Consider the following 14,356-nt stretch of genomic DNA (forward strand, 5'->3'; position numbering starts at 1 on the left):
CCAGCGGAGAGATCCTACGTTGTTTGCTTCTCTCTTCACGCTTGACTGCGCCGTGATGGAAACACATGCACAGTATGTAGCACGCGTGCGCTTACCCCAGGGAGCTGCAGTCCATCTTGGGATGCTCGTATGAGCAGGCTCTACAAGCCCTTCAGGTATGTTCCATTTTGTGATCTGACCAGCAGAATGCGGATGGCAACATGGAAGTAGCCATGAATCGATTGCTTGATGGCTCTGTCACAGCACCGTCCGCAAGGACAGAATCAGATGCTACCCCTGTATATGCTCCGCCGAATGCACCATCCTCAAAGGCGCCTGTCGCAGCATTACCGCCGCCTGCGTCCAGTACGTATGATGTATGACCTAACGCAGCCACCGACGGCGATGATCAAGACGCTGACCTGCAACGTGCCATGGCTGAGTCCATGGCACCATCCACAATATCCAAGCCAGATTATATGGATCAAAGCGCCGATGATGAACAGCTTATGCGTGTGTTGGCAGAAAGTGTACAATCAATTTCTGGCCAAACAGAGATGGTCATTCGTCCTGAACTGCAACGTCTACGTTCAGACGAGGAGCCCGTAAGTTTAGTACCCAGTATCCCTACGTATCGTACTGCAGCACTTGTGCTCCAGGCTCTCTTCGCAGCCGAACCTGCGCGACAGGCCCTTCTTGGCTTCCCTCTTCCCGATGACCGAACGCATGACCTCTCTAATTACTGGGCAGGCGCAAGCCCATCACAGCAGCGACAACGTGCATCAGCTGCGTCTTGGGTCTCAGTGCCAGCCGAACAGCACAAGGACTTCGATCTCGTGCAGCGAATCCAAACGCTGTTCTTGTTTATGTATGCTACACAGCGAGCTGCGCTCGTGACTGGTGATACAGATGCAGTTATCCCAAGCGATGTGGCATTGCAGGCCTCACGCCATGTAGATATGCATGTCTTGGTCGAAGGTGCGTAACAGAGTCGACTCACATGTCAGCGTATATGGAAGCACTGTGTCGTGCATGGAATACAGCCATGCAAGCTGTCCAACCAGCCGCTACACCAAAAACCCAGTCGCTCTTTGAGTCTTATGCTGCTGTGGCATTGAATGAGCCATGTGAGGGGCAGGATATACCAACAGCCGTGGACGCACAACCCACCTCCTCCATTACATTGGTACATACGACCACGGAAGCAGACGTCTCATCCTGCCTTTGGCGAAAGCTAACAGGCTGGGGTGGGATGGAATCGCTATTGATCACACGGCCTGCACAAGTGTTGGTCTTTTGTCTGCAGCATGAAGACACGACAACGCCTTTCCAAATCGACCCTGTCCTTTACATGGATCCTTTCTTATGGGACCATCGTCGCGGGTACAGACTGGATGCCCAATCAGACTTGTCTACGTTACAGACCTGGGAGGCAGAGTTGCAGCAGCGACAGGCCCAACGTGCATCCCTCTTACAGCCAGCAGGCAAGCCCCTCTCAAACATGTGGAAACACTGTCTCTCGCATATGCAGACCAAGTCGCCCGACGAAGGAACATGGCTTTCCGACCTTCAGCAGGCTTGGCAAGCACAACTTCAGCGTATGTTGCATTTCCACTTACAGTAGGCATGGAGGAGGAAATATCACATTTGCAAACGCAAATTGCCACGGCTCGTGACAAGCTTGCGAAGGCATGGCAGCAACACATTCAGGATTCGTCATTGCAAACAGTATGTCCTTTTCAACTAATCAAAAAGGTACCCTACGATGTGTGTGCTGTCGCCTATCAAACACACGACAGTGAATGGATCTATGTATACCATCATGAAGCTTGGTGGCGTATCGAGCGTGGCCATGCCACCAAAGTAGGTAGGAGTGTGGCACTAACGCAGACTACATGGGATGCTGTTCAAGCAGATGCATCGCCACAAGGCGCTGCATTGGTCGAGCTGGTATACCAACAGCGCGGCCCTGTGTCACCACCGCAATGGACTCATCTGCAAGGTGCATTGGAGCAAATAGCCGTGGACAACCAGCGCGCGCAGGAAGAGACACATTCGTGATGGAATAATAGTATGTATGTACATGTCTATGCAGACTTTTTCTTTGGCTGAGGGGATGGGCGCTTCATGCCGCCGTAGGCGTACCCAACGGTGCCAGCCATCACCGCAAAGGCGCCTGACCAAAGTCCAAGAGAGCCAGATTGCCGATTAAGGAGCACAACACTGATAAGAAGACTTACAGCTTTGCGCACCACAAGAATGAGCGACACACTTAGACTTGATACACGGGATGTCAAGCGGTTCACGCCGTTAATGCAGATAAGCTGCGTGAGCACATTTAATGCCAAGTTGATGTAGTACGATGGGACATACGTGCCCAGAAACTTGCACGAGGTACACATTCCCACCCACTTGGAGGGCGTAGCATTGGCATCGCGAATTTGCTGGGAAAGACTGCGCGATTGGAATAAGAAAAGAGGAAGCGAGAACAGATGCGAATAAAACAGCGCTTCATGCCAATGATGACGTCCATATTTGGCGTACGTGTGTTCCTGGAAAATACCCATGACGCCTGACGTAATAAGCGCAAAGCTAAGCAGCATAACGCCGAACAGATAATCATGCATCGAGGAAGGGCCGTCTGAGGCAGCATCAGGCAACGCCGCCGACAATGTCGCGCCAATGACACCAATTGTGACTAGAAGTACGCTTGCCAATTGCAGTGCATTGTACCGCTTTCCATCGACAGTGTATCCAAGTACCATATTGACAAGCATACCGCCACTTCGGAAGACAATGTGCACCGACATGGGAATACTGTAGGCAAAAGCAGAGTTGTTTAATATGCTGGTGATATAGTACAATATCACTTGCACCATCCATCGACGTAGGGGGACACCTGGTGTCTTGAGCCATAGGACAGGCCATCCATACCAGGTGCGCCATTCCACCTCGCCCACAAGCGCAGTGAGCGTGGTGATGACAAACTGAGCCAGTGTAATCAGGGCACCTGATGACGGCAACTGCTTGGTCGTGAGCTCCAGAGCCAGCGCATTGCTACAGCAGCCGCCGAAGATCAAGGCTATGATGAGGCCCAGATCAGCAATAGCATGTCGTGACACAGATGCCACGGACGGCTTGGATGGCTGGGCAGTGGCCATAAAAATAGGATGACGTCAAAGCGAAGTAATCCATTTCAAAATAAATGCCATGGGCTTGCGATCGAGCGTTCTCTTCGCACGTGGTTAAATAATTGTGCGTTAGAGCGCGGGGATAAGATTTACATTCGGGGCATGGATGGACCGACAGACATTTCCTTGTCAACTACCATCTGTTCGGTATGAGCGTGCCAGCTACCTACGTGACGGGGGTAGATGCCAATATCACGAACGTCCATGGCCGTCATGCGGTGCCAGACAAGAATCTGCTGGCCCCACAGCCCGTGCGACCTACGCACGGACCTGAATCGCCCAAGGATAAGGCCGACAAAGCTACTAAGCACGCTATGGCCAACCTAAGTGAAGAGGAAAAGCGGATGTTGGAAGAACGTATGAATGTCAAATACAGGGCGCGTACATCGATTCTAGACTTTTCTTTGGCTCATGAGAACCAATTCCGTGGCTTCTTTATGTTGTTCTGGATTTGCTTGGGTGCGAAAGTGTTGGACAATTTTATGGTCTCTTTCACGCGCGACGGCAAGATCCTAAGTCTTTCCCTAGCCTCTCTTATGACGCGTGACCTGCTTACTCTGGGTCTGAGTGACTTGGTGTTGGTAGGACAAACGTTATTTTGCGTCCCGCTCGTGTACCTCTTGTATCGTTCAGGCATGAAGATGAACCCCATTGTAATTATGATTCAGTTCGTATGGTATGTGACCATCCTTGTCTGTGTGTGTGTGTGGGTTCGCATCCGGTACGTATACAGGAAACTTACCTGAAGGGAATGGCCCTGGACGCAATCAGGCTTTTTTCTGCTACATGCTATGGTCCAGATTATGAAAATCCACAGTTATATGGATGTGAATGTTCCTATGCAGAACGTTTATGTGGATCTTAAGAAGCAGGAAAAGAGCTTAGCTCAAAAAGTTTTGGATGTGGAAGGCCCTCTGGCTCACACAGAAGATCTAGAAGTGGCTTGGAACATGGCATTGGAACACACGGCGAAGAAGCTAAACATAAGCACAAGTACGGACGTGAATGGCCAAAAGGATCCCTTCTTCAAGTGGGGGAGCCTTTCTATGCAGACAGGCCCTTCAAAAACACGCTCGCAGATCTGGCGTCGCCGTATTCATGCAGAGATCCCGCGTAGTAGGTCTCCGATCCCACTGCATCGTCATCAAGTCCGTGCGTTGGAAGAGTCGGACAACTACACGTCAAAAAGCCCACAAGATTTCTCCTTTGCGAAGGAAGAACTACGTGACACTCACCCACTAATGTGGCATCCTCATCCCGATGTCGCAAACTCAGCTCACCAAATCGCACGTCTGCGTGAAGAACTCTACGGAGAGCCCATTCCTGAAGACCAAGTGGGTCCCATGTGGCCCAACAACATTTCGTTCTCGGACTTTGTCTTTTTCCAACTGGTTCCTTCATTGGTCTACAAGCTGCAGTACCCCCGTACAATGAGCATTCGTTGGTGGTTTGTAGCCGAGCGTTGCATTGCATTTGCTGGTATTTTTTTGGTGGTGTACACCACCATCGTGACCAACATTATGCCGATCGTGGCAGATGATTCGCTCTCGCTCGTTTCTGTCTTCCTGAAACTGATGGCACCCATGATTGCATGTGTACGTATATGCTGGAAGTCTGACACAAAGTACCTGCTCATCTTTTACCTCATGTTTGAATGTGTATGTCAAGCCTTTGCCGAGGTTACACGGTAGGTGTATGTCATGTGCTCACTGTTCCAGCTTTGCCGATCGAGAATTCTACCGCGACTGGTGGAACTCGACGAACATGGCCGAGTTTGCGCGCGATTGGAATAGAGTATGTGTGGACAGGTGTACTCACTCTGAAGCCAGTGCATCACTTCTTGCTGCAGCACGTCTATGTGTCGCTTATTTTCAAGGCAGGCATGTCAAAAAACATGGCCTCCATTTTGACGTTTTTGCTCAGCTCTATTCTCCATGAGCTCGTTATGATTATTGTCAGTGGGAAGATACGTGGCTATCTCTTTATGATGCAAATGAGCCAGTATCCACTGATTATGATTGGACGTGTATGTATAAGAGCAATAAGCTAACTTGTTAGACACAGTTCATTCGCAGCCGCCCAGCCTTTGGCAACTTCCTATTTTGGTTTGGCATGATCATTGGTTTCCCCATGCTCAATATTTTGTACCTCAAGTTTTAATGTAGATCCACAAAGTCGTATCTTGGCAGTGACAGCTCCATGGCCTCCACACATTATCACGTGGGCCACAAAAAAAAAGTCGTCGATATGGACGTGCGTGGTCGTGGCCTTCTCCCTGAACAGTGTGCGATGGCCAGTCTAGCGCACGAACAAGCTTCCACGTTCACGGAGCTGGCCAGATCACTTCGCTCCAGCGCTGCAGAGTCGAATGCATTGGTACACAAATTGAAAGAGGCGGCAGAGCAGGGTGACTTGGATCATCCAGACGGCCTTTCTTTGCTCACCGTCAAGGTAGATGCCTTGCTCTCATATATTCACCATGTGGCACTGCTAGGTGCCCATAGGCTAAGTGGGCGTTCTTTGGAAGATAGTACAGGAGAGAACTATGTCAAGGCACTTGTAAAGCTTCGCTTGTGCTTAGAAAAGATGCGGCCTATGGAAGCTCGATTGAAGTATCAGATGGAAAAACTGCTGCAATCGGTAGTGGCAGAGCAACAAGCTCTTGCGAAAGGCGAGGCAAACGCGGAAGGTGGTCGTGACGACGAAGAGGACGAGGAAGAGCTGGATTCTCTGGCTTTCCGTCCCAACCCTGATAGCCTTGTGCCTTCGTCGGGGCGCCGCCCAGCCGTCTCGAGCGGTGCTGGCACAGCGGCAGCGGATGGCGATGAAGAAGAGTCGGGTGTGTACCGCCCACCCAAGTTGGCGCCTGTGATGTACGATCCCGATGCGCGAGTGTCACGGAATGCGAGGAACAAGGATCGACAGCCGTCCCGAAATGCCGCGTTACTGGCCGACTTGTCAGCCGGCATGTCGTCCAACCCCTACGAGACGTCGGTGGGCGGCGTTGGCGGCGGTGCTGCGCTGGGGTCGTCTGGTTCGTCGCGTGCGCGTGCCTTGCGTCGCATGCAAGAGTTCGAAGAAGACAACTACAAGCGTCTATCGCTTAGCAAGAAAGATGCCAAGCGTCGACGTCGTGACGAGCAGGATGTGGCGCTCGGTGGTTTGGGTCTATCATCCAGTGGTAACCGCTTGGGTGGCGGTGTGGAAGAAGAATTTGGCGATTTGCTTCGTGGTGCTGAACGCGATGCACGTCGCCGGGCTCGTGGTGATGATCGTGATGCGTACCAAGCGCTGCAAAAACGTGCCAAGTTGCCTTCGACAATGGCACGCGCTAAGCAACATACAGAGGCCAGTGGCCAGGAGCTGGCGACAGGCCGCGCCTCGACACACAAGTTCAAGAAGGCAATGCGCAATCATAAACGTAAGAATCGTGCATAGATTGAAATGTAGTGTGTATTCTACGACAGGGTGCCATGTCTGTCTATGCGCTCGATGGCTTAAAGGTAATCTCAGAAAGCACATTGAAGCCTTCCTTGTATGCATGCAACAAAGCCTGAACACGCTCGCGCTCCTTGGTCAGCGCCTCGTCTTCGTGCAAAAGATCGGCAAAGAGTGATTCCTTGTACAAGTTGATCACGAGTCGGTTCTGCACCGAGTCGCGCGAGAAGTTCACGAGCAGGTGCATAACGGCTTTCGGAACCAAATCTTGGATCGACTGCCGCACAATGTTGAAGTAGGATGTGATGAGCTGTCGGATCAGGTTGGTCTCCATAGCCTCGCGTTCCGTGAGCTCATAGGCCTCATCGGGCACAGGTTCCGCACTCAGATGCTGATCAAGACTCTTCATATTGAACGCGGCACTGTTGCCCTCCAGCCCCAGGCGTCCAGTGAGGATATTGGGCTTCGGCTCCGCCATGCGCGAGCCCATGGAAAGACCTGCACTACCAGCGTTTTCGTTGGCCATCGAGGCACCACCAAAGAAGTAGTTCAGGAACGATTCACGCTGGTGGTTTGCCGACGTGGGGCCAGCCGAGCGAGGTGTCGAGCCCAGTGGCGCATCGTCCACCGCGGACGAGGGCGCGGACTTGGTCTCCCGCGACGAGCGAGCTTGTTGCAGATTCTGCTTGATGCCCGAGCCCTTCACTGCGACGGGGCCGGCGGTCGAGTCCTTTTCGTCCTCGTCGTCCGATGGTGGGCCGCTAATGTCGGAGTCCAGTGAGTACTCACGCTGCACGACAGCAGGCGGGATCGGCTTGCGGTGCTTCTCATCACGCATGCGCATCGCAATGTTGGCCGAGTCTTGCACAAAGGCCGGATGGTTGGTGTTGATGTATGCGGACTGAATCTCAATCAGGCTCTGCACATACTCTGACGTGGGGCCCAATCGCTCACGCAGCAAATCCGAGACCACTTCAATGAGCTGAGCATGCAGGCGGGGGAAGCGCTGCAGTTCAGGGCTGGTGCAGTTGTGACAGATCTTCATCAGCTCTTCGTATACAAGCTCAACACAGCGCAGACTCGGTGGCAGAAGCAGCTTGATCTGGGGCTTGATAAGAAGCTCAAACGCCGCTTCTGGCACAAAGAGGCTAGGCCGCGGGCCGGTGGAGTTGCGAATGGCCGTGCGGATATCCTGCACAGTAAGGTTTTGCGTAGGGTTGATCGAGTTCAGGGCCTGGCCAAACACATCCTGGAAAATGTAGTACACACGAGCACCACCACACAGTTCCTTTGTGGAGATATCAAACGACGTGCCATCAATCGATGCAACAAAGTCTTTAGCAAATTGCGTCATCATTTTAAGGATCAGCGTGCCACGGTGCTGGTCACCCATGAATGCAGTGTCGCCAAAGGAGAGCAGCTCCTGCTGAGCTTGGCCCATCAATGTGTTGAGACGCGCTTTCATGTCTGGCAGGCGGTCGCGAATGTGCGACATGAGCACCTGGTTGAGCGTCTTAGCGAGGTACTGCGTGCCACACTTGTGCGCAATATTGCGGTAGGCCAGATGCGTGCGGAAGAACTCTTCTTCAGCGCGACGTGCATCGAGCATCGGCACATTGTTGTTGATATCCTGCTGCGATCGGTTCACCACACCAATGAAGCCCAAACGCAAGGGGTAGATGCGTCCCGACAAGATTTCCATGGCATTCGTGCCCTGATCCATCAGGTCAAGTTTGGTCAGCACACCGATCGTGCGGCGGCCCTGCGGATCTACCGTGCGAGCCAACTTGAGACTGTCCGAGTTAGCCAAATCTACATTGGCGGGGCTCACTGCCATAATAATACAGTTGGGCTTGGAGATATAGTCAGTGACAAGCGACCGGATCTGACGTTCAATGTCAGATGGTTGATCGCCCACAGGAATCTTGGTCAGACCAGGAAGATCCACCAGCGTCAGGTTGATGACATGGGGGCTGTAGATTTTCAAATGGATCGGCTGCTTCGAAATGCCCTTGTTTTGACCCGCCACACGGAACGTCTCATTCTCAATCTCTTGACGGATTTGGTTAAAGTCCGTGAAACGGCGATCCAAGTGCAAAAACTCGCCATACTCTTCGGGACCTCCAATGGGGGCCTCTGATTCAGGCAGGTGAATGAGCTGCAAAACAAGCGGACGCCGCGTAACAATACCGCTACCACGCGGGAGAAAATCACGACCTACGATCCTGAAATGCGTTAGTGCTTTCATACGATACAATTACATACGTCTCAAGAACACTGGACTTGCCTGAGGACTGCGAGCCCACCACAACAACCTGTGGCAAGTCGACGCTATGACCACCAATGGTCGTAAACGTCTCCTGCAGACGGTTGACGACTTTAATCAGATCCACATCCATGGTTGCGTGATCACAAGCAGACGTTCCTGACGTGCACGTCTCCCAGGCGGTCCGAGGCTACAGTGGAAATCCTCGCACAAACACTGTCGGAGGTGTCAAGAACGTCCCTACACGCGAACGCTGCACGCGTGTGCCTCCAGCGGGCCCCCGTTGCCAACACTCACTTCTTCGGCCGAACCATCGGACGCGGCCAATCGCCCCGGAAGGACAGAGGGGCGGTCCAAACAAGCCCCCGTTGGAAGCCAGCCCGTGCGCCGAAGGCCCATCTGCAAAAGTTCGTCGCAGTGCTCGCTATATAGCCACTCATACTCACGTCTATGTAGAAGAGCCACACCTAGTCGCAAGAATACGGTAGACAAACTATGACACTGTGACATACTCTGTACAAGTGCTATCTAGTGCGTGCAACTTGCACAAGCCACAAAGGCTCGGGAAAGTCACATCATATTGTCATCCAAGCTTATCCGTTTAGTTGCCCAGGAACGACGAGACGCTGGCCTTGACCGACGAAGCAATCTTCTCTTCAATCTCAGGGGTCATCGAGCCCTTGGCAATCTCCGAAAGAAGGTCAGTCTGCGACGAGAGCTCCTCACGGTAGGCAGCCTCCCACTCAACGATCCTGTCGACGGGGACCTCGTCAAGGAGACCCTTGATACCAGCGTAAATGATCGGCACCTGGACCTCAGTGGCCAGAGGCGAGTACTGACGCTGCTTGAGGAGCTCAGTCAGACGAGCACCACGGTTGAGGGTGTAGCGGGTCGAAGCGTCCAAGTCCGAACCGAACTGGGCGAAGGCAGCCAGCTCACGGTACTGGGCAAGGTAGAGCTTGAGCGAACCGGCCACAGCCTTGTAGATCTTGGTCTGGGCAGCCGAACCGACACGCGACACCGAGAGACCGACGTTAACCGAGGGACGGATACCCTTGAAGAAGAGCTCCGACTCCAGGAAAATCTGACCGTCGGTAATCGAAATGACGTTGGTCGGAATGAAAGCCGACACGTCACCACCCTGGGTCTCAATGATCGGCAGGGCAGTGAGCGAACCAGCACCCTCCTTCTCGTTCATCTTGGCGGCACGCTCAAGGAGACGCGAGTGCAGGTAGAAAACGTCACCGGGGTAGGCCTCACGACCCGGAGGACGACGCAGAAGAAGCGACATCTGACGGTAGGCAACGGCCTGCTTCGACAGGTCATCGTACACCACAAGGGCGTGCTTGCCGTTGTCACGGAACCACTCACCAATGGAGCAGCCAGTGAAAGGAGCCAGGTACTGCAGAGGAGCAGCGTCCGAAGCAGTGGCGGCAACAATGACCGAGTACTTCAGGGCGTCGTTCTGCTCGAGGGTCTGCACAAGCTGGGCGACGGTCGAACGCTTCTGACCAACAGCAACGTAGATACAGTAGAGCTTCTTCGACTCATCGTTGCCATCGTTCCAGCGGCGCTGGTTGAGCATGGCGTCCAGAGCAACGGCAGTCTTACCGGTCTGACGGTCACCAATGATCAGCTCACGCTGACCACGACCGATGGGCACCATGGCGTCGACCGACTTCAGACCAGTCTGCATGGGCTCGTGGACCGAGCGACGCGGCAGAATACCCGGGGCCTTGACCTGGGCACGGCGGCGCTCCTTGGACTCAATCGGGCCCTTACCGTCAATGGGGTTACCGAGAGCGTCAACGACGCGGCCAAGCAGCTCAGGGCCAACCGGAACGTCGACAATCTGGCCGGTACGCTTGACAATGTCACCCTCCTTGATGAGAGCGTCCGAACCGAAAACGGTAACACCGACGTTGTCAGGCTCCAAGTTAAGAGCCATACCACGGACACCCGAGGAGAACTCAACCATCTCCTCGGCCATAATGTTACGCAGACCGTACACACGGGCGATACCGTCACCGATGGCGAGCACACGGCCGGTCTCCTCAACGTCGAAGTTCGACGAGGCACCCGAGATGCGCTGCTCAAGGATCGAGCTCACCTCCGAGGCGGCAGCCTTGGCCGTAGCATAGTTACGGACAGCGGTAGCAACAGCCGGAACAGCGCGGCGAGCCTGTACAAGTGCCAAAAAGCGGCAGAGTTAGCATCCATGCTCGGGATCATAATACCATCCTCCCCGACGATAACCACGCCCGAACCGGCAGGTTGCGCGCCAAAGAAGATAGCTAGCTTGTACGTACCGAAGGCACCGCAGCGGTGCGGGCAAGGTTAGCAACTGCAATGCCTGTGGACCTAGCGAGCATTGCGATTATTACTCGACTTCGAGGTGGGGCAAAGGTAGAAGGACAAGAACTGCGGTCCGCTTTCCTAAGGGAAGACAGCCGGGCCGCGCCGCGGAACTGCCAGCAGGACCGGGCACGGCCGCTGCCGCATGACGCGGGTCCATGAGCGAACCAGATTTGGCAAATAATGGGGCTGAATGCTGATGTGGAATTATTCTAACTTTCCTCTCTCGGCCGGTCCTCACACACCGGAACGACCCGGGGGTGGGGGGGAGCGCCAGCGTTGCTGACTTGGCGACCTTCCTGGTCTGGCCCTTCGTTATATGGTCACGTGATGATGACACAGGAAGAAGGCACTTGGAAGGACACGCACGGCGATTGAGCATCGTCAATCTGACTAGCGGTCGCAGCATGACCATGCAAGTTCCTATGTTGGCGCGCTCCTTGGCGCATGTGAGCAGGAGCATTCAAGGCACAAGCACTGTAGCGTTTCGTCCTACTTTGTCTCCAGCATGTACGTACGTCCAGCAACGCGGTATGGCTAGGGCTTCAACGACCTCCCAGACAGGTCATGTGCAGCCAGTCGAAAATGTCCAGGAGGCTTTGCGCCTTCTTAATATGCAGCCGAACCGCTATGTGGTGGCCTCCATTACGGGACGCACATTCGTACTAAGCGCCTCAGATGTCTTTACTTTACCTCGCCTGGCCGGCGTGAAGGTGGGCGATGTACTTGAACTCGACTTGGTTCATGAGGTGGGCAGTCGCGACTATACCCTGCGTGCGCAAGACCCTGCTCAGGGTCGCCGCAAGCCGGAAGGTGGAAGGTACCCTCTTGTGTTGGTCCACAACACCGAAAAAGACGCTTACTCGGTGCGTGTAGGCACAGATCAGCTGCTGAAGAGCACTCCCAAAGAAGACATTATGCCTTTCTCGTCGTCATGGGCTGCGCAGCTGATTCCGGCAGGACTTGCACATGTGGGCGCTGCACTCTCCAGTGACATTGTCAAGGTCCGATGCGTGGTGGTAGAGCACACCAAGGGACCATTGGAACGCATCGAAAAGTTCAAACGCCGAAAAGGCTATGACAAGGTGATCACCCATAAGCAGCCATATACCCGCGTTCGTGTGGACGCTATTACTCTGGGTGTTTCTCACTCTACATAGATATTGTCTCGTTGTAATGTACCTGTTGCAGCGTCCTTGAGCAAAGGTCTAGATACTAATTGTGCGAAGGAGTGTACATAATTATGTGTAGGGTCAGGGAGGGTGGAGGAGGTCTTTGACCGAGACGACAATACCTGCGACGGGAAGAGAATATAAAGCATAGAATTATGCCAGCAAGCCTCCCATACCTCCAGCATAGGCCATCGGACGAATGTTCGGGTGCGGCTGCGCCTCAAAGGTCGTCCAGGAGAGTGTGCCCTGGTCGTCAATAAGAGCAAAAGCACCTAGGTTGCCTGCCGAGTCGCAGTAGTTAGGAGCCGAGAAGACAGTGCAGCACAGACCTTCGTGCTCCTCGGCAAAACCGTTTTGACGCACTTCGTGACTGCGCAGTACACTTGTAATGCCGTTCAGCTCGCACCATGCCCGAGTGATATCAGGGCCAAAGCCAAGACCCACACCACGCTTGCTGGGGCCGCGGCCGGGGGCAGTCTGTGGATCACTCCATAGAAGCTCCATCATCAAACCTTCCTGGCCTGGCTGCTTCTTGGCAAATCGGTCAATAGCACGAATATCGTCCAAAGTGACATTGTCCTTGCTGAACAGACCACCATGGACCACAAAGTACCGTTTAAAGCCTGTGTCTTTGTTCAAAATAGGGACCGTGTGAGCCAGTGACTTGCTGGCACTTGCAGGCAGTCGGTCTGCAGGTAGCGGCGCCTTGGTCGGTGACACCAGCGTGGCCAAAGGAATCGCGATAAAGGCCTCAGTGAAAAGCTTAAATGTAATGTCTCCGCCAAACTTGGCCTTGCATTCGCCTTCAAAGCCATATACTTTGTTCATATCACTCGTTTCATGATTGCCACGGTTCACGAGGGTTGTCTTCGGGTATAGCCACTTGAACGCGAAAATAGTGAGAGCAATTTCGACCGACCATGATCCTCGATCCACAAAGTCGCCATTGAACAAGACCGCATGATCCTTGGACGGACGACCTGTTTTGGTGAGCAGGTGCAAAAAGTCATAGAACTGGCCATGAGTGTCACCTACCACCGCAATGGTAGTGTCGGCTGGGATATCATATTCGACCAAAGCAGGTTCCTGCTGGAATGCACGTATACCACCGAGGATAATGGACCATGCAATACCATTGGGCAGCTTCTTTCCGTCCTTGAAATGCGCTAGCATGCTGTCAATGAACGCATCATCAATGCGGCCGAGGAAAGGCTTGTCCTCCACGGCGGGAGAAATGATGGTGCCCTCGGCCGCCTCGGTAGGAAGACGCGGGCCGCTGTAATCCGCAGGGATCATGGATCCACCAGCACCCTGTTCAATGTACTCCTCAATAGTGCGACTTGGCGGTACACCTTCTTCCACGCGAATGGCTTTTTCAAATTCCAGACGCCTGACGAGCTTGACTGTGGCGTCAAGTTGCACTTTGACAGTGGCATTCTTAGGCTCCAGCTTCAGGACCATGCGAAGATCAGGAAGAGCCGCCTTAGGGTCCAAAATAGACAGGTGAGCACTCGCACGGCGGTAATAGGCCTTGGCGAATTTGGGGTCCAACGCAATGGCCTTGTCTGCATCGGCAATAGCCAGTCCATGCTGCTCCATTTTCAGCTCACACATCGCACGGTTACTGAATACAGCCGCTACTTTTGGATAGAGCGCAATGGATTCTGTATAGAGGGCCTTGGCTTGGACATAGTCACCTTTCAAGAAGAACTCATTGCCCTTTGCCTTTTTTTCAGCAGCAAGCGTCTCACGCTCCTCGGTCGAAAGATTTGCGACGGCATCCATGATTTCCTCAGATGTCACTGAAGAATCACCTTCACACGACACGTTCGATGACGCACTAGGAGAGGAAGACAGGTCAGACATACGTAGGTCAGCGGAAGAAACGTATGTATCTTTTCTTCATTTGTGTGCGAAGGCCTCAACCACGTGGCAAGATAGCACTACTTAGAGGC

The 14,356-nt window shown here is 53.5% G+C and overlaps 8 protein-coding genes across 8 annotated transcripts; 4 read left to right on the forward strand and 4 right to left on the reverse strand.

Annotated features, from left to right (window-relative positions):
• Positions 1 to 55: 55 nt before the first annotated feature.
• On the forward strand, positions 56 to 2,040 carry Malapachy_1209 (ubiquitin carboxyl-terminal hydrolase 25; the record flags this gene model as incomplete). The annotated part of the gene is made up of 8 exons (XM_018135716.1): positions 56 to 72; positions 101 to 155; positions 186 to 345; positions 373 to 957; positions 987 to 1,577; positions 1,604 to 1,707; positions 1,735 to 1,842; positions 1,870 to 2,040. 8 exons carry the CDS (start codon positions 56 to 58, stop codon positions 2,038 to 2,040), a joined length of 1,791 nt encoding a protein of 596 aa, XP_017992234.1.
• Positions 2,041 to 2,066: 26 nt separating this feature from the next.
• On the reverse strand, positions 2,067 to 3,140 carry Malapachy_1225 (uaa transporter; the record flags this gene model as incomplete). The annotated part of the gene is made up of 1 exon (XM_018135732.1): positions 2,067 to 3,140. One exon carries the CDS (start codon positions 3,138 to 3,140, stop codon positions 2,067 to 2,069), a length of 1,074 nt encoding a protein of 357 aa, XP_017992131.1.
• A 179-nt stretch (positions 3,141 to 3,319) lies between these two features.
• Malapachy_1207 (sterol o-acyltransferase) lies at positions 3,320 to 5,330 on the forward strand (the record flags this gene model as incomplete). The annotated part of the gene is made up of 6 exons (XM_018135714.1): positions 3,320 to 3,891; positions 3,919 to 4,765; positions 4,796 to 4,857; positions 4,889 to 4,964; positions 4,996 to 5,196; positions 5,229 to 5,330. 6 exons carry the CDS (start codon positions 3,320 to 3,322, stop codon positions 5,328 to 5,330), a joined length of 1,860 nt encoding a protein of 619 aa, XP_017992238.1.
• An 87-nt stretch (positions 5,331 to 5,417) lies between these two features.
• Malapachy_1214 (hypothetical protein) lies at positions 5,418 to 6,608 on the forward strand (the record flags this gene model as incomplete). Its single annotated transcript, XM_018135721.1, has 1 exon — positions 5,418 to 6,608. One exon carries the CDS (start codon positions 5,418 to 5,420, stop codon positions 6,606 to 6,608), a length of 1,191 nt encoding a protein of 396 aa, XP_017992281.1.
• A 43-nt stretch (positions 6,609 to 6,651) lies between these two features.
• On the reverse strand, positions 6,652 to 9,007 carry Malapachy_1188 (dynamin protein dnm1; the record flags this gene model as incomplete). Its single annotated transcript, XM_018135695.1, has 2 exons — positions 6,652 to 8,833; positions 8,874 to 9,007. 2 exons carry the CDS (start codon positions 9,005 to 9,007, stop codon positions 6,652 to 6,654), a joined length of 2,316 nt encoding a protein of 771 aa, XP_017992712.1.
• Positions 9,008 to 9,475: 468 nt separating this feature from the next.
• Positions 9,476 to 11,246, reverse strand: Malapachy_1191 (atp synthase f1 alpha subunit; the record flags this gene model as incomplete). Its single annotated transcript, XM_018135698.1, has 2 exons — positions 9,476 to 11,056; positions 11,184 to 11,246. The coding sequence occupies 2 exons, from the start codon at positions 11,244 to 11,246 to the stop codon at positions 9,476 to 9,478; spliced, it is 1,644 nt and encodes a 547-aa protein (XP_017992559.1).
• Positions 11,247 to 11,737: 491 nt separating this feature from the next.
• Malapachy_1216 (aconitase homoaconitase) lies at positions 11,738 to 12,389 on the forward strand (the record flags this gene model as incomplete). Its single annotated transcript, XM_018135723.1, has 2 exons — positions 11,738 to 11,743; positions 11,790 to 12,389. 2 exons carry the CDS (start codon positions 11,738 to 11,740, stop codon positions 12,387 to 12,389), a joined length of 606 nt encoding a protein of 201 aa, XP_017992279.1.
• Positions 12,390 to 12,554: 165 nt separating this feature from the next.
• Malapachy_1200 (protein phosphatase 5) lies at positions 12,555 to 14,267 on the reverse strand (the record flags this gene model as incomplete). Its single annotated transcript, XM_018135707.1, has 1 exon — positions 12,555 to 14,267. The coding sequence occupies one exon, from the start codon at positions 14,265 to 14,267 to the stop codon at positions 12,555 to 12,557; it is 1,713 nt and encodes a 570-aa protein (XP_017992239.1).
• Between the last annotated feature and the right edge of the window lie 89 nt (positions 14,268 to 14,356).

Source organism: Malassezia pachydermatis (genome assembly GCF_001278385.1).
Source record: "Malassezia pachydermatis strain CBS 1879 chromosome Unknown scaffold3, whole genome shotgun sequence".
NCBI lineage: Eukaryota > Fungi > Basidiomycota > Malasseziomycetes > Malasseziales > Malasseziaceae > Malassezia > Malassezia pachydermatis.